Source organism: Populus nigra, chromosome 1, assembly GCF_951802175.1.
Source record: "Populus nigra chromosome 1, ddPopNigr1.1, whole genome shotgun sequence".
NCBI lineage: Eukaryota > Viridiplantae > Streptophyta > Magnoliopsida > Malpighiales > Salicaceae > Populus > Populus nigra.
The window spans coordinates 20,004,835-20,026,607 of record NC_084852.1 but is presented as its reverse complement, the minus strand read 5'-3'; the positions used below and the strand labels follow the sequence as shown (position 1 = coordinate 20,026,607).

The 21,773-nt window shown below is 33.2% G+C and overlaps 2 protein-coding genes, 2 long non-coding RNA genes and 3 other non-coding genes across 23 annotated transcripts; 3 read left to right on the top strand and 4 right to left on the bottom strand.

Moving 5' to 3' along the window:
* Positions 1-21: 21 nt before the first annotated feature.
* Positions 22-1,841, bottom strand: LOC133703925 (LIM domain-containing protein WLIM1-like). Its single transcript, XM_062128675.1, has 5 exons — positions 1,519-1,841; positions 985-1,081; positions 812-855; positions 619-702; positions 22-524 (listed from the first exon to the last, which is right to left on the bottom strand). The coding sequence occupies exons 1-5, from the start codon at positions 1,654-1,656 to the stop codon at positions 297-299; spliced, it is 591 nt and encodes a 196-aa protein (XP_061984659.1). The 5' UTR covers positions 1,657-1,841; the 3' UTR covers positions 22-296.
* Positions 1,842-4,744: 2,903 nt separating this feature from the next.
* LOC133695246 (uncharacterized) lies at positions 4,745-9,726 on the bottom strand. 15 transcript variants are annotated; one of them, XR_009842413.1, is made up of 5 exons: positions 7,340-9,725; positions 5,906-6,077; positions 5,767-5,808; positions 5,471-5,650; positions 4,745-5,070 (listed from the first exon to the last, which is right to left on the bottom strand). It is a non-coding gene; the product is annotated as an uncharacterized LOC133695246 (long non-coding RNA). The 15 variants fall into 15 exon arrangements; XR_009842422.1 differs by having other exon boundaries at positions 4,747-5,070; positions 5,471-6,077; positions 7,340-7,380; positions 7,649-7,756; positions 7,840-9,725; XR_009842404.1 differs by having other exon boundaries at positions 4,748-5,070; positions 5,930-6,077; positions 7,340-9,724.
* On the top strand, positions 5,476-5,547 carry TRNAP-UGG (transfer RNA proline (anticodon UGG)). Its single transcript has one exon. It is a non-coding gene; the product is annotated as a tRNA-Pro (tRNA).
* TRNAP-AGG (transfer RNA proline (anticodon AGG)) lies at positions 6,467-6,538 on the top strand. Its single transcript has one exon. It is a non-coding gene; the product is annotated as a tRNA-Pro (tRNA).
* TRNAP-UGG (transfer RNA proline (anticodon UGG)) lies at positions 7,033-7,104 on the top strand. Its single transcript has one exon. It is a non-coding gene; the product is annotated as a tRNA-Pro (tRNA).
* A 2,920-nt stretch (positions 9,727-12,646) lies between the features above and the next one.
* Positions 12,647-16,239, bottom strand: LOC133688567 (ADP-ribosylation factor-like protein 8a). The gene is made up of 6 exons (XM_062108090.1): positions 16,044-16,239; positions 14,313-14,394; positions 14,172-14,204; positions 13,910-14,031; positions 13,186-13,347; positions 12,647-13,074 (listed from the first exon to the last, which is right to left on the bottom strand). Exons 1-6 carry the CDS (start codon positions 16,079-16,081, stop codon positions 12,957-12,959), a joined length of 555 nt encoding a protein of 184 aa, XP_061964074.1. The 5' UTR covers positions 16,082-16,239; the 3' UTR covers positions 12,647-12,956.
* A 1,849-nt stretch (positions 16,240-18,088) lies between these two features.
* On the bottom strand, positions 18,089-21,158 carry LOC133701711 (uncharacterized). Of its 3 annotated transcripts, none has more exons than XR_009843609.1 (5): positions 20,945-21,158; positions 20,402-20,804; positions 19,298-19,736; positions 18,925-19,043; positions 18,089-18,328 (listed from the first exon to the last, which is right to left on the bottom strand). It is a non-coding gene; the product is annotated as an uncharacterized LOC133701711 (long non-coding RNA). The 3 variants fall into 3 exon arrangements; XR_009843607.1 differs by having other exon boundaries at positions 20,402-20,713; XR_009843608.1 differs by having other exon boundaries at positions 20,402-20,677.
* Between the last annotated feature and the right edge of the window lie 615 nt (positions 21,159-21,773).

Sequence of the window (21,773 nt, the reverse complement as noted above, 5' to 3'; positions counted from 1 at the left end):
CACGGTGATAATCATCCAGGATACCGAAATCTTTACGTATTTTGAGGAAACAAAGGATACAAACTGTGCCACGTAGTATCTCAGGTTACTCAATCTTGGCAGAAATTTCAACTGACACATCACACTCAGAGTTCCCACAAAATTACAGCAATGGGACACTAACACATCCAATCTTGCAAGCGAAAACCAATCCTTGACATGTAGAAGAGAAGAAAATCCAAGAAGATCCTGCGATGCCATTTATGGTAGGAAGGACTAAAAAGCGCTAAGGAGGGGGACAAGTAGTCTTTAGTTGATTATGATTCAGCGGCAATTTCCACAGCGGTGATATTCACAGTGACTGGATTTTTCTCGCGTTCATTCTCAAGCTGGCTGTAGTTCCCTTTCTCCTTGAAAAGTTGGATATGGTGATGCTTGCAGTAGAGTTTTCCCTCATGTGCAATGTAGTTGGATAGGCTAATAGTACAACCTCCATGGGTACACTTAAAACAGCTCCGATGGTATGGAGTCCCATTTACTGTAACCTGGAAGAAGATCAAAGACCACTCTTCAGAAAATGTTGGTCATCTTTGAAGAGGATGATCCTCTGTTTCTATGAATAAAGTCTTCATTTCTTACCTTCTCGATAGGATAGACAGTCTTGTTGCACCCAACACATTTTTCTCTGGTGCCAGCAAACAAATTCGAGACTTTGCTTGCGTTCTGTGAGATATATCAAGTTCAGTTTAATTATTTGTGGATAGAAATTGAATAAAATAAATAGCAAGAAACAACATGCTATCATTTTCCAATCAATTACTTAAGGGATCACCTCATTATCAACAGGTTTTTCTGGTCTCACAATTTTTGGTGTTCCTGGCAGAAATTAATTATAGAAAGTGAGAGGGCAAATTGAATTTAAGTTAAAAGAATTTAACTGGCTATGATAATAATCATAAGATTTGAAGTGTGTAAATTTTGATAATGGCTTAACTGTGCTTTTACCTTCGAAACTCTTGTCTAGACTGCCAGTTCTCTTGAAGAGTTGGTCATAGTGAGGTCTGCAGTACAGAACCCCTTCAAAAGAACTGTAGTTGCTTAGCTGCTAGCACAAAACAGTATGCCGATGAGTGCTCATCAAGAAATGCAATGAGTAGTTAATTGGCTTTGAGGACAGCAATTTGACATTCCTTTCCATCAACAGAAAACGGAAAGCAATTTCATAAGAACCAAGAAAATGAAAGATGATTCTCAGAAATCCCAGCTCTTAGATTAGCCTGAAAATATGTTTTATGCTGCTGGCCGTATGTATATATATAAAAAAGTTTTAATGTGCCTTGAAAATTTGGAACTAGATTAATATAAAGAAGAATATGGTGTGATCTGATCAGAAAGAAAATTGATGGAAAGGGTTTTAGCAAAAAAAAAAAAACATAAAAAAGGCAATTCTGAGAAGAAAAAGGTTTTCCCGAGACATTACAGTTCAAAGAAGATGGATAAAACATGAACAAGGATATTACAGTACCGATATGCTGTTACCTTAAGGGTACCCCTGCAATGGTGGCATCTAAAGCAGGCCTTGTGATAAATCCTGTTATCAGCCGTTAACTTATCAACAAGATACACTGTCTTGTCACAAGCCATACATTTTTGCTGGGTTCCTGCAAAGGCTGCCATACTGTTTTTCTCCCTCAAAGATGAATAGCAAGATGAAGAGCAAGAAACCTTAACACTTGTGCACCGATTGTGATATTTCTCGTTTGTGTTGTGTCTTTAGCCTTTGCCTTACTGTCCTGCCTCTCTTCAAGCTGCATCTTGGCTATATTATACTGAAGATAGGGGAGCTTAAAGGAGGAGATAAAAAGCAATGGGTTGCAGATAATCGCGGGTGACATGAAAGCAAATCTGTACATGATTGACAGGGATGGCCTGGCGCCACCTAGCTATCATTTTGTCCGATTTCTAAGTAATTCATATCAGATAGGATAATCCTTCTGTTGTAATCATTCTACTTTCTTTCTCTATTTCTGGGAGGTACAATTATAAAACACATGCCATGAAAAGGAAGTTGACAATTCAAGCTTTTGGCTCCCAAATTTATCTTTTTTCCTGTTTCTTAGAAATGTTCTCGGTTTAGCTAATATTCGAGGAAATAAAACAGAGAAGTTATTATTGATATAAAGTTGATTTTCTAGGTAGATCACAAGGGAACATGATGAGTAAATCCTTTTTCACAAAGGTGGTGGGTCTTGAATTAGATTGAGTGCTAGAATATCATCATGAAGTTCCTGGCTGGATGCCTTGCCAGACGTTTCTTTTTCGTTGTCATGTTTTTTCTTTGATCACTTTTTCCATGAGTCATAATCGGCCAGTGCAAATGATTCATCAGATGGATAATCTTTTTTTAAATTAGGTAATTGGCATCAATCAAAGCCTTTCAATGATGCTCCCTCCATGTAACTAGTGACCGAGTGAGCTCTTGCGTTAATGCAAATTTGTCTTCAACCACACTCAACATTATAATTGGAAATTGTGGTTTATCATATCAGATCAGATTGTAAATCTGTCATCATTGTATCTCAGATTTGCTGGCTAAAGCTAAAAATCATGTCGATTTCATATTTTCACCTCAAATTTATTCATGGCAAAACGACGAAGAGCATTTTGCCTAAAAATACCTTTTTCTATTAAATCAGGTGAAGTCGCAAACCTCACGAATAAGGATGTAAGATTGGGATGATCTCGTGTAAAGAAAGAAAAACAGGAGAAAAATATTTGAGTTATAAAATTGAAATTGAAATAAATAAATAAATGTTAAAAAAAAGATAAAAAAAAATAAACTCACGTTAACTTTTAAAACCGGTTATCCTAGTCATGAACCTAAAAGTAAACTCATAGAAAGTAAATAGTAAAAAATAACAAAATAAAACTAAATAAAAAAGAATAAAAAATAAGAAAACATTAGTTTAAAAAGAGAGGAAAAACTAAGCAAATACAAGCAAACCTTCTAAACCTGATCTAATCTCTAAAACTCGCACCTCATGAAATCATGAACCCGAGTTCAATCAAGAAGTTTAATTCCTAACTAATTTAATTTTGAAGGAAAATCAAGAAAAAATATTAATAAAAAAACTCAAAAGCAAAAAGGATAGCAAAAAAAAAAGAATGAGGATAAGATTTGATAGAAAAAAATCTATGGATGATGAAATTGTTAAAAAAAACAATTTAAAAAATAATCTCAAACAAAACAAATAGCAATAAAAATAAATAATGATCAAATTTGAAAGATTAAAAAATCATAAAGGGTGAAGTTGAAAAATATTTGTAATTTGTTAAACTATTTATAAATTAAAAATATTTGTAATTTATAGATAATTCAAAAATAAAAACAATAATAATCATAGAGACAAGGACAAAATGTGAAGGAAAAATAAATTGCAGAGGCTAGTCTGAATTTTTGTCAACGATTGTTGATGCCAAACTCGAGAAGCTTTTGAGGTACGCGCCACCCTTCTCGTTAGGGGCGTTGTTACCTTTCAAACCCAGCCCTGAAATGTTGTGTTTGATTGTTAGACAACTCCATACACGTCGTTTGAACGACATGGGGGTCTTTCACACACTGACACATGTTACTCACGCGCCAATAATTTTTTATAATAATATTTAATATATATCAATTACAAAAATGATCTTGAATAACCTTCAAATCTATAATAAAATCAATGAAAAATGATGAAAAATAAAAAATAAAAGCTAATGTGGGAGAGTTATGTTGATTTTGTCTTTAAGAACATCTTAAAGAAATAAAAAGACCATAACACCCCTTAGTAATAGACATTATATTTTTTTATTCAGGGTTAAATTAGTAATTTCCTATACAATAAAAAATAAAATGTTCAATCTAACTCCATATAATTTATAAAAGACAATTGTATTATGGTAAAAAAAATCACCCCACTCCAAATACCTAGTTCAAAGGTTATATGACTCAAGAGCAATTTCATCATTACAATATTATAATAAATAGTGTTCTGTTCCTTATGATACACTATTAAAATAATGGCACATTAAATTCCTTTCCCTTTATAGGGTTTTTTAATCTTTAGATCATTACCCGAGTTACGTTGCAAATCAAATTAAATTTTTTATGAACATAAAAAAATATTTAGATATTATTAATATGTTTTTTAGCAATAAAGAAATAAATTATATAATGATTGATCTTATGTGACATAATTAACTTGATAGGTTAAAAACAACTCGAACAACCAATAAAAATATAGTTTGAGTCAAAAAAATCATGAAATTTAATTCTTAATATTTGACGATGGTTCTTTTAAAATAAAACAACCAAATAGTAGACTTCACATGAATAATTACTTAGTTCTCATGTGTTTGAAAAGGTAGTGTCAAGATTGATAATGGAATCAACATTTAACATCACACCAATCAATAATTACTTTTCTAATGAATATTTATTCTTTATTATTACAATGTCTTGGTTTGCTAATATTATCAATTTTCTTGCTACATGAAATTTGACAGCTCATTAAAGTATCCAAGATAAAAGTAAGTTTTTAAGTGAAATGAAGAACTTTTATTGGGATGATCCTTACTTACTCAAGTATTGTCCTGATCAAATATTTCAAAGATGCATTCCCGACAATGAGGTAAGTAATGTCATTAAATCTTGTTATTTCGAGGCATATGGGATCATTTTTTATAAAAAAAAAAACGACTGCAAAAATGTTATAGTGTGGATTTTATTAGCCCACCATATTCCAGGATCATGATAACCTTATAGAACACAAACCAAAATAAATTATAAAGTCTAATCCCTAATGAATTTAATATTGAATGATAAAATTTTAAAAAATCAACTACAAAAAAACAAAAAAAAAAACTTTAATCAACTGTACTAACTCATAAGTTATGAGTAACTCAAAATAATGTAACGGTGGTTGCTTATTACCATTTAAATTCTTGGACAAAACTGGCCTCCTCATCAAAGCACATTGAAACACCGCAACCCATTTCTCTAATTTTTTTGTTGCATCGTCTTCTCTAACCTTGTATAAGCCACTACTTTCCCTGCAGATTTGATGTAGATTTGAATTAATTTCTCTAATGAGGACGCCAACTTGTATTTCAGTTTCCTATGCTTTCAGTAAAAAGTCGTGGCTGATGCCATTCTTTTGTATCAACTATCAACTATGTTTGGAAGACCTAGAGTAATTAAATTCGTAATCCTTAGCTCTCATGAATCAAGGTGAGAAATATTAATTGCAAGATTTCTGGTGTTGATAGCAACCAATAAATTAGAAATAACAAATGCATTTATTACTATACAATGTGATTGACAGTGTCATGGGAGTTGAGTTTGGAAACAAAGATGAAAAATTATACAGATTAATTGAATTAGTCGGGTGAATTTTGTACACAAGGAAAACGTTACGTGCACATAATTTAAAAGTAGATGATAAACACTCACAAATTGGGCATTTGGTCTAGTGGTATGATTCTCGCTTTGGGTGCGAGAGGTCCCGAGTTCGATTCTCGGAATGCCCCACTGTCATCCTGTTTTTTGGTTTTAAGAACTCAGTATCGACACGCTTATCATTTTTTACGCAGTTTGGCGTTGGTCCCGTGATCTTTCCCAAAGTCAACCGCACTACAATAGGAAAGTTCCAAGACCGTACATAATTTTTTTTTTTGGAAAAGATTGTGGAATAGGTAAGCAAATAAGCATTTGGTCAAGAAATCAAGATAGAAAGTCTAGAAACACACCTTCGGACACGGCAATCAATGCAAGACCATTAGCCTCTGACCCTGCCAGAATGGACAAAAACACATTTCAAGCGGAAGTTCAATTCCTCAATAAAAATGATTGTGCATTTTCCCTTATAATTCTGGCAGTAAGACTGACACCAGGACAAACTGAGATCTAAACCTTCAAGCTTGCAAATGCATTAGTAGCAGAAATTTCGCATGATGAGTATCACCAACTGGGCATTTGGTCTAGCCGCATGATTCTCCCTTTGGATGCGAGAGGTCCCAAGTTATTATTTCTAACCATATGACAATTTTTTTTATCCATCCTGAAATGTAGCAAGACAACAACATGAAAACAATGATATAATATTTTGATCTGCAGATATATTAGTTTCCTGACAAGATAGTTTTAAAAATAGATTAGCTGTGGATGTTAATGACAAGGTGGTCAAACCAGAAATATCCCTGCATCAAACATGACAAGTATTCAGTATAATTACCACATGTAGATCTGAGTTCCAGTTCATCTAAACGGTGGAAATTACCTTTAAAAAGCCTTTACACCCAAACCGACCAGGAAAGTGACAATAAAGATTAAAAAAATGCATTGAATAAAAGACCAAGAGACCAGAGACTTTTGAACCACTACCCATATTTCACATGAACGTAACACAGTAAATAATTAGACAAACACCCAGAGAGAACATCAGCAAACGGGCATTTGGTCTAGTGGTATGATTCTCGCTTAGGGTGCGAGAGGTCCCGAGTTCAATTCTCGGAATGCCCCATGTTTTTTGCAAATTTTGCTAATTAATTCTTTAGTTCCCATGATACATTCCAGTTTGAAATATTTTAGCCAAGGAAACTAACCTAAAATCAATTCTCATGGTAACTATCAAAGGACAGGAAAAACAAAAAAAAACTGTAATGGCACAATCTCACCTCATTTATCAGGAAAAAGAAGCCCATTTGGCAGGGTTAAGTAAACACTAAACCCAACCAAATGGCAGCACTAACACACACAATCAAATGTATAGACATTGTAGTGATGCATAGCCATTTCATCCCTACCCCATATTTAAAACATGTTGCATTGCATCAACAGCAAGCCATCTAATGAGAAACTTCATTCACACAGATTCAACTTCATTCAAGAAAGAAAAAAAAGACTGATGACACTTGGCATCCCTCTAAAAGAATTTTAGTTGCTTAGCATGATTTTTCCTTGGTCTAGTTGATTAACAGATTAATTACAAATTAAAGAAAAGAAAGTCAGGAAATGGGCATTTGGTCTAGTGGTATGATTCTCGCTTTGGGTGCGAGAGGTCCCGAGTTCGATTCTCGGAATGCCCCAGTTTCATACTGTTTTTTGGCCTTAAGAACTCATGTGAAACCTGATTTGTTATTGCCAGCATATTATTTTTCAGGGGTAGGTTTCCAATATTAATTTAAATAATTTGACTCCATGATCTTTCTCAAAGTCAACTGCACTGCAATGTGAAAATTCCAAAACTCTCTCCAAGGAATTGACTTTGTACATATAAAAGCATTCGATCATTAAATCAAGTAGTAAAATCAAGAAATATACCTGTAGCCTCGTCAATCAATGCAGAACGACCAGTCTCAACCCTTCAAGATGGTACGAAAATGCATGTCAACAAACAACCCAGCAAGGTTTAGAAGCTAGAGTTATGCCTGCATCATGCGTGATGAGCTAAAGAACAATATTTAATGATTAATGTAAATCTTTGGTTCCCAGGAAGTTAAAAGTCCATATAGTTTTTGGTCCCATGCAGGTTCAGATATTTTAGCAAAGAACCTAAAGTCCACTCTAATAGTAGAACATAATATTTTAAAGAAATCTAGATGCATATTTTTTTCTGGTAAGATTGATTACCAATAAAATGATCAATAAATAAGTAGACTCCGCTGAAATCAAGGAATGCAAGCTAGGTTCACAACTGTCACTAGCTTCAGACATTGGAGAGAAGTCATTTACCTGAACCTGCCAAATGGTGTAAGCATCAATTTGATGCAATGCGTTCAGTAACTCAATTGACATGACAAAATAAGAGAACAGAAACATACCCAAAGCTACAATTAATGCAAGAGGACATGCTAGACCACGGGAAAGAATTTGAAAGTCAGCATGTATATCTACACATCAAAAGGTTCAGTCTGTTGGGCAAGAAATCTCAGTGATTGGCTTTCTGCCAAATTTACAGTCAGCTCAGTCTTGCCAAATAACTAAAACGTTAGGATATATAGTTTGATGTCAACGATCTATATGCTTTCCATCAACACATTGTATAACATAAGTTTTTCTGTTTTGGCAACATTCTACTCAATGCAGTAGACCCTGTTAATGTGCAGAAGGAAAAGAAAATCATATGAGGAACCTTCATTGATATAAATCATAGTTTAAGAATCAAGAAAGTGTCTGATTCAGTTAGTGAATAAGAAAATATGTGGTTAGATGATCCAAAGTGAATCGAGTAAATTCTCAGGTCGGGTGCAAAGCAACCAATCCCAGCATATAACGGCCCATTTTCCTGTTTCAGGAATTAAAGGGCCATATAGGTTTTGCTTTCCTGGATCATAGATGGCATTTGGTCTAGTGGTATGCTTCTTGCTTTGGGTGCAAGAGGTTCCAGAGTTTAATTTTCGGAATGCCCCATTGGAATCATGCTATTCATGACAGGATGAGACCAGAATTTTTTGGTTACCTCAATATTTACAGAATAATTAAAGAAACACAGAGAATTAAATCCCAACTCAGCCCACAAAGAATAAATAGATAGAGATGACTGCTGAGATGGGCATGCAAGAAGAAACCAGAGACATTATTTTACAGCACACTATTCATGTTCAGGTGCAAAAATCATTTTAGAAGAGAAGCTCCACTGCAGATTTGATTGGTTAATGATTCCAGAAAAATAACAACATTGACAAGTGTCTGATTTACTACAGCACCAAAATATGACATGGAATGGACTGCAAGGGTGACAAAAATGAACTGGACACTGTCTTGAAACAACACGATAAAATTTAGGCTTCGTAAAAGAACATAACCTGTAGCCTGATTAGGTCCAAAAGGCCCTCTATTTTGCCCAACCCGTCTGCCAAAACACAGACAGTAATGAAGTTGATGGAACTTCACAGAGCATGCCAACGAACTTTTAGTTTGCTGACCCTGATTTGATGTTCTATTAAAAAGAAATGGTCGAGTATAAATGGCAAGACAACCATCAGTCACAAAGTCAGGTAAACTACGACATCCAGCATGAAACATAAAACAACAAATTCACAACAGCCACAACATGAGGGAAAAAATACATGGGAAAAAAAGAACATAAAAGAATATGCAGCCAGGCATCTAATCCAACATTACAACTGACACCAAACAAAAAAAAAAAAAAGGTTTTTCAATTAAAAATTACACAAAAACAAAACCCAGAAAAAAGAGTCGTGCAGCTTAACATGGAAAAGGCTGCAACCCAGAAGCTTCAAAGAGTTGCCCAGTATTATCTTTATAAACAGAACAATCTTTGACGACAGTAAACCTACATAGCTACATAGCTAACGAAAACCCACAAATTATCACTACAAGGTTTCGCTTGTCATACCTTTAATTTGCCTACTCAATGATCATACTCTACAATTATTAAGCCAGGGGGAGAGAGTGTGAGGGTAAAGAGTTTGTAATTACTATACAGGCATAGCTTGAATACGTTCCATGGGAGATGTCAGCGTTGGTTCAACGTATTAAGAAAGAGGGAGAGGAGATCAGATGATATAATAGGAGAGAGAAAGGAGGAAGAAAAAAAACGTATCCGATGATGCACCGAGAATCTGTTCTCGACAGGTATTCAGACAGAACTCAATAAGATAATTTTAATTATATTTTAGAAGATTATCAAACAAAATTGTAAGATAGGATTATAATCGTCTCATCTTTTTAATAATATCAAGTGTGTCGAGAACAAATTCCTAACATATCTTCAATGACTCATTTATTTATCATTTCTCTCTTACGTCGTATTATTTTATTTTTTCTTATATATATATATATATATATATATATATATATATATATATATATATATATATATTGAACCTCTTCATTATTAAATCTTTATAAAATTTTAAATTAATTTTTGTTCAAATTAATTAATTTAAATAAAAAATGTATTTTGAGACAATTACAATAGTTGTTCGTGGTTGTGTTTAAACTTCCCTAATACTTTTCTAGCCAATGTTATTTTACCAAAACTAACTAAAATACTAAAACACGTGGACTAAACACGGATGAGTCAATATTGTTTATACACTTATAAAACACTGTGTATACATCATGTATTTTTTAATAATTTATTTTGATTTTTAAAATTTTATTTTAAATAATTTAATCCTAATTGCATGCCAATTACTTTTGATCTCTTAGATAATTGTGGAATTGAAATGAGAGGGATCAAAATAAAAAAGAACGTCAAACATAGATAGTGTGTCAAAAAGTTTTTTTAATACACTTAGGTTCTCAAACTTTAAAAACAATGCAAATTATATAATTTATATCCCTTTAGATTTCACAAAAATCAATTTTTGTATAAAAGTTTATTTATAGTATTTTTCAGTCCCTAGTTAGAAAGACAAGAGAGAGAGAGAGAGGAGTTGCTAGATTTCGATGATGAGAGAGAAAGTCGTCATTCAAGCCATTTCCAACTACTAAAACGGGTTTTTTTAGTGTTCACCGATTTCATAAGATGAGAGGAGCATGATGGTGGTTATTTAAAACCTCAATGCTGTCTAAAAAATAGATCTAGACCGAGAAAGATAAATCTAACTCGATTTAATTTTGTATTTTTGAACTATTTTTTTATGTATTTTAAGTTGATTGACTAATTTATGGATATTTCAAAGGAATACGTGAGGTTTTATTTTTTGTTGAAATGGCTTAAAAATTAGATGTTTTGGACAAAAAAAGCATTGCCACCACTAGGTGGCCGGAATCTGGCCTCGCGGATGACATGTCATCCATATATATATATAACATTCTTTTAAAATATAAAAAAATAAAACCAAACCTGAGAGCCTGAGAGCTTGAAGGCTCGCCTACGCGCCTCGACTTTTCCTTACAATGAACCAGGCTCATTGCACCATGAGTCCGGGATGTTTTTTTGTCCTCTTTTTTTTTAAAAAAGGTTTAATATAAATTTTAAAAAATTATTAAAGCTGGTTGAGTCTATGATTAAGAGCATAAGTATGACGAGTTAAGCCAAAACATACATATTGTTTTTTTATCTAATATTACTTTTTTAATTAATATGTTTTTTAATGTTTTTTTCTTAAATAATCTTTAAAATTATATTTGAATTAATATCTCACCTCAATGATTTGTTTTTCTTTTTATTTAACAATTTTTAGATAGAGATTTTTTTAATGATGTTATGTGTATTTAGTTTTTTAAAAGATTATGCTGATTCATCTATAATTTTTTTTAATCTCTTATATAGATTAATTTTATTTTTGAAAATAAAAAATATTTACTTTTAGATAATATTTTTAATATATGAAGTCTTGCATAATATTTATTTTATCCAATCAATTTAATTTGTGTATTTATTTCTATATTCATTTAACTGAATAAAAAAATAATTTTAATAAATAAATTCAGCAAGCATATTTAAATAGATATCTCATCTTACGAGATTAAATATCTTAATTTATATCTGTTTTATTTTTATTTTTTTAGTTATTGTTAATGACTTTTCCGCCATATATTAACCCACATAATTTTTTATTTTTTTGATTATATATATGTATGAGTTTTTTTATTTATATATTTTTTTATTTATAAAAACACATAAAAAAAATTAATATATATACTATTTTTTTAAAAAAAATATTTGATCTACGATGTTCAAATAACTAGTTTTTCCATTTTAGAATGGTAAAAGACACCACTTTCGAATGCTACAGTTTTTATAGTACTAGGTTAATTTGTACTTATAAAGCAATAGTTAAATAAAAGGTAGGCCCAGTACCATGCTTTATAATCAAGAGGGTACCAGCTTTAAAGGAAACATGATAAAAATTATTCATTCAAGTATTTTTTGTTTAAAAATATATTAAAATAATATATTTTTTATTTTTTAAAATTTATTTTTAATATTAATATATTAAAATAATTTAGAAACACTAAAAAATTAATTTCAAATAAAAAACCTAGGTTAAACTAGATAATGAGGACACAAGGGCCAAGCAAAGCCACTCTAACATTGGCTTCTAATGCAAACTAGGATCATTTAAGGGTTTGTTTGGCAGTGTGGTTGTGATTGCTTTTTAAATAACTTTTCGTGCTAAAATACATGCCAATGATATTTTTTTATTTTTTAAAAATTATTTTTGACATCAGCACATTAAAATGATTTGAAAACACTAAAAACATATTAATTTGAAGTTAATAAAAAAAATAAAAAAAATTTAAATTTTATCAAAAACGCTTTTGAAACGCAGAAACAAACATGCCCTAAATATAATAATTAAACCCAACGTAAACGATCTCTAGGAAGTCATAATTACCGCCCCACTCACATAAAAATCCTTGCCGCTGAACAAGAAAGCTACTTCTTTCAATCGAGAAAGACACCAGTTAAGATAGTAGATGTTGTTTGGCGAAAATCAACTGCCCTCAAAATAGATTTGTTATATTTGTGGCATGATTTCTTTACAATCAAACCTTTTTACGAGTCCTTCAACTTGCATGAGGCCGTGGGTGTTCAGAGTTTAGACCGCAGCCAAAAATAGGTGAAGACAGCGACTATTCCACAGGGAATATACAACCATCAGCTCAAGGCAAGTACCAGCACCTCAAAGAAATACAAAACTGACGACATTAGCAAAATCCATTATTCCATTCAAAACCACTATGGAGTAGCAAGTTTGCATTCGGAAATCACACCAATTGATTAATATTCACATATAAAAATCAAACCAGTATGCAACCAAACAGCACGCTGGCGAGTCAATAAAACTTGGATGTGAACTCAAATGATACGTGCAATGACTAGGCCACAAGGAGAAATTAAAGACAATGGTCAGACATCGATAGCCCAGTTACACATAGCGGACAATTTTAAAAAATAAAATGAAAATGAGCAACTCAAAATCATAACTGCGACAGTGAAAAGTACAGGAACTGATGCTCAAGTCTTCGATTTTGAATGTTTTACAAGCCAGTCAATAACTGTGTCGATGTTGGTTGAGTTCTTGCATGAGATCACGTAGCAGCATACTTCTCTGTCGGTGATGGACTTAAGCCCCCTGCACAGAATAACATTATTCTTACCATCATAAAATGCTCTGAAAACTGATAATACAAAAGCGTTTGACAAGCCTCCTAAATGGATCTTAAGATATTTAGTTGAAGCTTACATTTGTTCCATGAAATCTTCCTTGGACAAGGCTCCTGGTTTGTCAATCTTATTTCCCAGTACCAGCAAAGGGATACCACTCAGAGAGGGTTTACTTAAAAGATCGTGAAGTTCACTTCTCGAGACAGATAAATTATCAAAATCAGCGGCATCCACGACATATCTGCAAGAAAATAAGAGAAAACAAGTAAATAAATTACTAAGCTCATTTACCAGACAGTTGAATGCAGAAGACATCTTATCCACAAACAAATCTTCACCATGTGCAACAACATTCACTAATTTAACTAGTTTGCAGCCCCCACACAACTAAAATGGTACATTGTAATCCACATGCTTAGCTTTGAAATACAGAGGTGCAGATGCAACAGAAAGAGTGGGATAAACATAAACCATGAAGTAAATGAAAGGCCAACGTGAAATTGCAACTCTTTTATTTAGGGCACTGTATGAATAGGATCTTCTATAAGTCCAAAATCCCTTCCAATGACACTATAAAAGCACTTAAAAAATGACCAGCAAATTCTATGGGAGATTAATATCCACTAAAAGACCAACAAAACACATGTTTTATTTCACATAGGGAAACAAACAAAAGAACAAAATAAAATACAAAATGTCCTCTGTAATTAATAATAAGCAATGGCCATTTTTAAAACTAGTATAATAAGATTTCCCAAGTTCGAAGACAGTTTTATAAGAATATTAAAAAGTGTGAGACATACACAATGGCTGAAACTGCGCGACAATATCTCTCCCACATACTGCGGAACCTTGGTTGACCTCCAAGATCCCACAACTTTATTGTGACATTGCCTTTTGTAACCTTCCTCATGTTAAATCCAACCTGTAGGAAAAAAGAGGTGACTAAAATGTCAATAGGATTAACATCATCATGATATAAAAAAAAAATTGCAATTTGATTGAAAGCTTCTCAAGTATAATTTTCCTCATAATGGAATGACAATTTTTGAGATAATGGCATACTGTTGGGATCATGTCTTCGCTATATCCACCAGTCTAGAATCAACAAGCCAGAAACAAAAATACAGCCATCAGCATCAAAACCAAAGTAGAAGAGAAGCATATAAAATATATATCACAACTCTCACAAGAACTTTTACTTACAGCGATAACATTTACAAGAGAAGTTTTCCCAGCATTCTGAAGTCCTATAAGAGACAGCTCCATTTCTTGCTTGAAAAAGAGACTATAAACACATTAGAGAAAACAGGTTAGATAGAAAGATTCAATTATGTGTAAAAGTCTCTCCAGGTTAGAAACCAACGGAAAAGATGAGCAGCAAAGATAACTGTGTTCATTTCAACCCAGACAGCCTGGCAATAAATATAGAGAAACTCTCAATCCAAGAATGAACGTTCATGCCATCCATCTCAATATTGGAGATACAGACAATCAAATACAAATGAACAATCTGCCTTAAAGCAGAAGGCTTCACAAAAGTCAACTTTCCGTACAGAAAAAAATCTTTAAAGCCCATCCAAAAAGAATAAGAGCGAAAAGGCCAGCAGAAACAGCATGGTTTAAAGTTCTCACAGAATATTTTTTTCATAGGAGCAGCTGTAAAAATAAATGAAATTCAAGCAGAAGGGTACATGACTTGAGTATCAAAATCTTTTCGATTATCTTAAGAATCAGTAATCTGTTCAATACAAGTGGAACTTTTTCTGATTGTCTCTCCACATGAAAAATCAGATAGAAGAATAAACAAGACTTGAAAGCAAGGAAAAAAACAGTGTGGAACAACGAGACACTACAAGTGTGTACTGTTGTAGCTTTTGCGGTTACGGTTTGAATAAATAGGTTTAAAAAAGCTATAAAATGACAGCTTTTTCTTAACCAAGTTTTAAAGAGAGTTTTCAGTGAAATTATGCAAAACTGTGGTGTGTGTTAATTAACCAAACACTTTCAAAACTGTGATTGGAACAAGTAGTTTCAACCACACCTCACCATGCTACCAAACAGACCCAAATGACAAGGCTGCCAACATGCTACCTAACACCATCTTTCCTTTTTTCACACTAATGAAATTTTTTCTATAATTCAGTACAGCCATAACATTACAGCTTCAAATTTTCTAAAATTTTTTAACAACAATGGCAATTGATGCTGTCGGTTTTCTTCCTTCACAAATCAATGCTGCTCCAGTTCAAAAATTCATGGTATCAGGTTCATGGAGCTTTAGAGAAGCTAAACTGAAGACTTTTAAGCTCATAATAATCCAATCATCATATGGTGTGCATTCATACTATATCATTGCCCTTATTCTCATCATCATCACAGCCGTCTTTATCACCATAATTACCATAATTAACACACCTCATACTAATGAATTGATGGCATGACAATTACATTAAAAACACCACCTTTCTACCCTCCCAATCGCAACAACCACTGCCACAACAGCAATACCACAAAAGCCTCGCAATTCCTCCATAGTTCCACTCTTGCAGCCAAGGTTACCCAGAAAAACAACTAAAACTAATTCCAGGTGTTGAAAATCAAGTATTCCATCCTATGATTCGTATAACCGAATAACCCGTAAAACAAATTCCACAGACTCCCTCCAAATAAATTAGACAAGAAATCCAAAGTTCATATAAATCCCATTAGATTTCCCAATTAAATTATATAAACAACAATTTGAGCTTTGTCATTAATGGTTTAATTTGACAGTAAGCCTATCAATTAATATCAAAACCCAAATAGCCATTGAAACCAATTTTTAATTCACAATTCCCCAAATAATCAATCTTTACAAATAAACCAAACAGCAAAAAAAAAAAAATTCCAAACTTTCTCAGCATCCAAACAAGCACAAAGATAAAAGGATTATACCTTCGTAGCCAATTGAGAAAAGCTTCCCATAACCCCATCTTTTTAGGTCACCAATTCGAAAAATTAGGGTTTGAAATCGAAGCTATAAGAAGAAGGAAAAAAGGGATGATTTGTAATTTGCTGAGAGAGGAGAGAGAAGATTAGAATTAGAGGGACAGACAGACAGTATGTTTTGGCTGGTTTTTTTTTTACTTTCTTTTATTGAAATCTATTTCCCTCCCTGTTTCTTTTAAAAATAGAAACGCCAGATAATAATAATGTCCCCACGCGCTGTCAAAGAGAGTGGTCGGTTTGAACCGATCGTCTTGGGTTTGTACAGCTTTAGCTCGTGTGAGAACCTCATTGGTGAAGTATATGCACGCGCATAGGTGAGATGGGGAGAGAGGGTGTGGAATGTAGTGATACGATCACTTTCGCGTAAGGGATTTTCGCCATTTTTAAATCCACGCGATTTGAAAGAGATTGGTCAGTTTGAACCAATTATATAGTGGTGGCGGAAGGTGTACTGTTGGAGAAGTACGTACACGCGCTAGTGATGAAAATGGGGGGTTTGGTAAAACCATGACGTGGAGTAATGGAAGAAAGGATTTGGCTTTCTTCCACTTCTGCATAGGCTGGCTAACTGCCAGGTTCTTAGTTCGTAGTTGCGATCTCCAGGTTGTCCGATTTGCGGACCCACCAAGACTACTGATTGGACCGACATTTATTTGCTCTCTGCCATTTATTTTTTCGAACCGAAAATTAAAAAAATGAGCTTCGTTTGAGCACATGACAGTTGTATAACATGTTCCTATGATCACAAAATTGTATGTTCTTATAGCATTTTAACTAGATGTGAGGCCCCACGGCTAACAGTGGTTATAATAGCTTTCTGATTCAATGATTTGAGAATATAAAGCCAAAAATGGTAGGAACCTTTCTCCAATCATTGTTCATTGTCCCAAGGCATGAGAATGAATAATTCCATATTTAATACCTCTAAAACGTTTAGGTTTTTTTAGTTTAAAATAATTTTTTATATATTTTTTCATTTTAATATATTAATATCTAAAATAAATTTTATTTATTTTAATAAAAATTACTTTAATCCTCGTCTTATAATGCATTTGCAATACTGATCATTGTTGAAATTTGTTGGCAAAGAAAACAATTTCTAACACCTTTTCTTCTTCTCGACACTCACAGGTTATTTAGAATTGCAGCGCAATTTGTGTTCTATAATTTTTTAAATTAATTTTTTTATATTTTTAAAATATTTATTTTAATATATTAATATCAAAAATATTTTTTAAAAAAAAAACTATTATTTTAATACATAAAAAATACTTTAAAAAATAATCGCTACCTCACGCACCATCATCAATATAACATACTTAATTATTAACACTATATATACTTAACATTTTCTTTTATTACGTACAAATGTCCTGAAGAAACTGAAAAAGGCCAGGCATATATCATATTCCAAAGTTGTTAAAGCCTTGTATAACATTAAAGTCACCTGGGAGAAGAAGGATGGTCGAAGTAGGGTTCCCTATTTCCAGAGGAAATTATTTGTTCCAAGCAAAGAAGGATTGAAAGTCTTTGTTGAATGCATGGGCATGCCTCACCAGAAAAGGGGTGTAGGTGCATTTAAGATCATAGATCACAATCCTAGTTGAAAAATTTAATCAAGTCTCATATTGAACAATCTAGATTTAACACTACATAGTAAATAGAAGATTCAACCACAAAGCAACCCCTCACCATCACTTCTAGCAATGTGTATATATGTGTGTGTGTGTGTGTAGTTATTTATGTCAATACTTGTTATACCTGTTCAATCAGACAACGAAGATGTAGAGAGACTACTGTAAGAATCAATGTTAAGCACAACATGGGTCAAGTTGTATCATGTATGTAATGAATCACAATTAACATTTCATGGCGATTTTAGCTCTAAAATATTAGGTTGGCTTTTTATCCATTTAATGATATTAAATGGGAGATGATAAACTGTCACGGTTACTACAGCAAGAGGAACAATTGGATACATAACACCAGAATTGTTCTACAAAAACTTCAGTGGTGTTTCATACAAAGTAGATGTTTATAATAAGGTGAACTTGTGTATACAAAACCATAAATAAACTGATGCAAGAGTTTCTGTTAGTATATAAACATGAAAGGAGTTTCAAAGCAAAAAGGCATATTGCAGTTGAAGCAAGCAAAAAGAAGCTGAAATCTGTACATAAAGGAGAGATCCAAAGTAATGCTGATGTAATTTTATGTCTACTTTAGAGGTCCTGCAAAGAGAAAGGGAAAGTAATCTGATTAGAAGTGGAATAATTGTGAAAAATTGATGTGAAAGATAAGTTATTTAGTAGTTTGATCTTGTAACCAAAATTGTCTAAAAATACACGCATACATGAGTACATGATTCGCAATGAATTCATATTGGGCAACTTATGTCCACTTTCAATAAGAAAAAAAGGGTTTTATACACGTCTATCCTACCAAACCTAGCCAGGCCTAGTTATTTCCTTAAAATTACCAATGGTTCAAAAGGTTTAACAAAAGGTCTCGAGTTCAAAAACAGAGGTCAAAGATTCTATCCTCACTTCTTGATTGCTTTCGAATCAGGTCGAGTGGATGCTTTCCAGCAAAAATGAACATGACATAGACCGTCATCATGCTTAACAGATGTCTATTTCTCTACAGGGAAAGGGGAAAACCAATAGAGATAAAGGTGAATGATGTTTTTGAACAAATGGATATGATAATTATTATCATCCCAATTGTAGTTGTAGTGTCTAAGGCAATATGTAAAAAAACTACGAGACAGATGATAGAATTACAGAAAAATATGTTTAGAATGTGGTAAGTATTTGTGGAATAAGACCTTTGTGAAGGGCGATGCAGACTGCCTGTGTTTCTCAGCGCTTGAAAGGGAAGCATCATTTAGTAGAAATTCCAGAGGTTGTTGTGATGTCTTCAAGTGCTGTCCGAGAAGCTGCAAGGCTGGAGAAAACAATGTGTCGGTTGAATAGCTGATTGATTAAAAGAAGGCGCTATAGAAGTGTAAAGTGGGTGTGTTAGTTTTTTCAAAGCAACTTTAACGGAAATCAAAGTTAAATGTTACTGATTTTTAGAGAAATGCTGTCAGCGAAACTTGAATTGACAATTTCTACTCCACCCAACATATGGATCTCCACCAAATTAATTTCAACTTGATACACCAATGAAACAACAATAGAATGGAGCAAAATTCTTACTTCTGTTCTCCATCAATCTGCCTAACACTTGTTGCATCTCGAAGGGCTGGTAGAGGAACTGAAATCACAATGTTTCATAGATCAAGCATTGATGAAGCTTCATACTCAATGCTGACATATGTTTCATTTCCAGAATCAGATGGCCAGCAATCGACTGCAATATGCACGAATTAAACATAGCATTAAAACATACAACAGAAAGTGTAAAGTGATCAGATAAGCTATTGCTTTAGATTTGTATCCACGTGTCAGGGGCACCATCGACTCATCGACTCTTTGCATTCTCCACTTCAAAGTCCAACACCTGGATCCCTGTTTTGACCAGTGGGGAAAGGTCTGTTGGGATCCCTCAAGCCTAAAATGCTTTCATTAGCGAATAATTCTTCGTTCATGTTAGGATGTGTCTTGAAAATGACGCATGGATTCCCCTAGTTTCATTCTGCAAAACAAAATAGACATCATAATGTTTATAAGACCAAGCATAGAAGCTACTGCAGTAACTTCAAAATCAAAGCCACACACACACACACACATATATATGCTACTAAATGTTTGAAAGTCTCGCCAAAGGGTATGAAATTCTAGTTATCTGTAAATGTTAAGTAGCCATTATAAGACATAGAAACAATTTATTTCAAAAGCATTTCATTCATGAGAGAGGATGGTGTGATTTACTCTAAATGGTCCAACCCTTCAGCAATATCCCACTATGGCTGCAGATGATATAGACCAAATTAAGAAGCGAACTTTATTAAATTAAGTGTATGCATTTCACATGTTCATGTAAATTCTAGTTAGTTAGAAAAGAGCAGTAATAAATTAGAGGCTGATTTGGAAAGATGCGCATTCTGCTCATAAACAATAGTAAACCTAGGAAGATGGTAGAAACCCTTTTGCTCACAAATAAAAGATGATGGTCAAGATAATTCCCAGTGCAAACTTAAAAGTTCTCACAATTTAAAGTCATGGATGCCAAGTCATCTCTTAATTACCTGATAATACATAAAATATTTCTTTTAATAATCACGTAAATGTTTTTTTTGTTACCTCAATCAGGCATGCACAACAGAGACAAAGAGTGTGAGAGAGAGATTGATGGTAGACCTGAACTTGGATGAACCCATCTTCTTGGTTAAGAATTTGAAGTGATAATTTCCCTTGACCATCGAAGTTACTCATTCCACCAAGCATCCCGTTTTAGAGTGACATTGAGTTTCTTCTCAGCTGTCAAAGTGACAGGATCAGTTAGATTTTGAGCAGTTGATGTATATTGGGCTAACATTGATGGCTGCATGTCTTCAACAATCATTTCATCTTCTGATTTCAAGGATTCCAGAAACTGGTTTGTCCTTTGGGCTTTGCCGTGCTCCATGCCAAGGCCTTCAGGAAGAGCAGTAGCAGATGAAGGTTAATGACCTGGTAATGCCAGATATATTCAAGCAAAAGTTAACTCCCTAATATCTGGAACCATATTTTTCAGACATTCCAGAAACCCATGTTTTCCTCACTGAAAAATCAAACAAAATCATTGAAATAGAAATATCACACCTCAAAACAAATCAAAATCTCATGCTTATTTTTTTCTCACCAACCAAATCAAGCAAAATAAGAATCCCCAAATTCAGGAGGTGAAAGGAAGAGAGAAACCTGGAGAGATCAGCATGGTGCATGACATATGTGATATAATATCAGCTTCCTTATCAATCATGGATTTAAGCCCTTTAACGCCAATTAATTGCATTGGATCTTCCTATCTCCTGATAAGCTTTCATGCCAAGATAGAATTTTTTTTCACACTAATAATGATGTGAGAGAGGAGAGAGTTTTGATTTGCTCGTCGATGTGTTAGTCCAAATCTGCAAATTTTATATGGCAGAACTTGTTTGGGAGGGTGGTCGTGGATGGTTTTCACATAATTTTTTATATTAAAATATATATTAATAATATTTTTTTATTTTTTAAAAGTTATTTTTAACATTAGCACATCAAAACGATTCAAAACATATAAATTATATTAAATTTTAACAAAAAAAAATTTCAAACTTTTTGAAAACACAGGTTAAACCCTGTTTCCAAACATTATTTAGTAGACAGGTGTGACATGACACCAGTTTAAGTTTTGGATTCCTGATTTTAATTAGATCATCAAGTTTTAATCGAATCATTAGATCATTTTTGTTAATGTTTTTAAATTTAAATGATATTATTTTAATAAAAAACTAAAAATTAATAGGTTGTAATCAAGTTTTTCAATCAAATTTTTTATTTATTTTTTTAACCCAACCTGATTTCAAGCTTAAACCAACTAAGTTCTGAGTCAATTTATCAAATCGGTTTCAAAATTATACACAATACAATAAAAAAAACATTTCCCTGCAAAAACCCGACCCGTTTCTGAACCCATGGCAAGTGGGGGTGATAGCATAGGAGAAGAAGCCAACGCAAAAACTCCATGACACCCTCCCAAAACAACGGA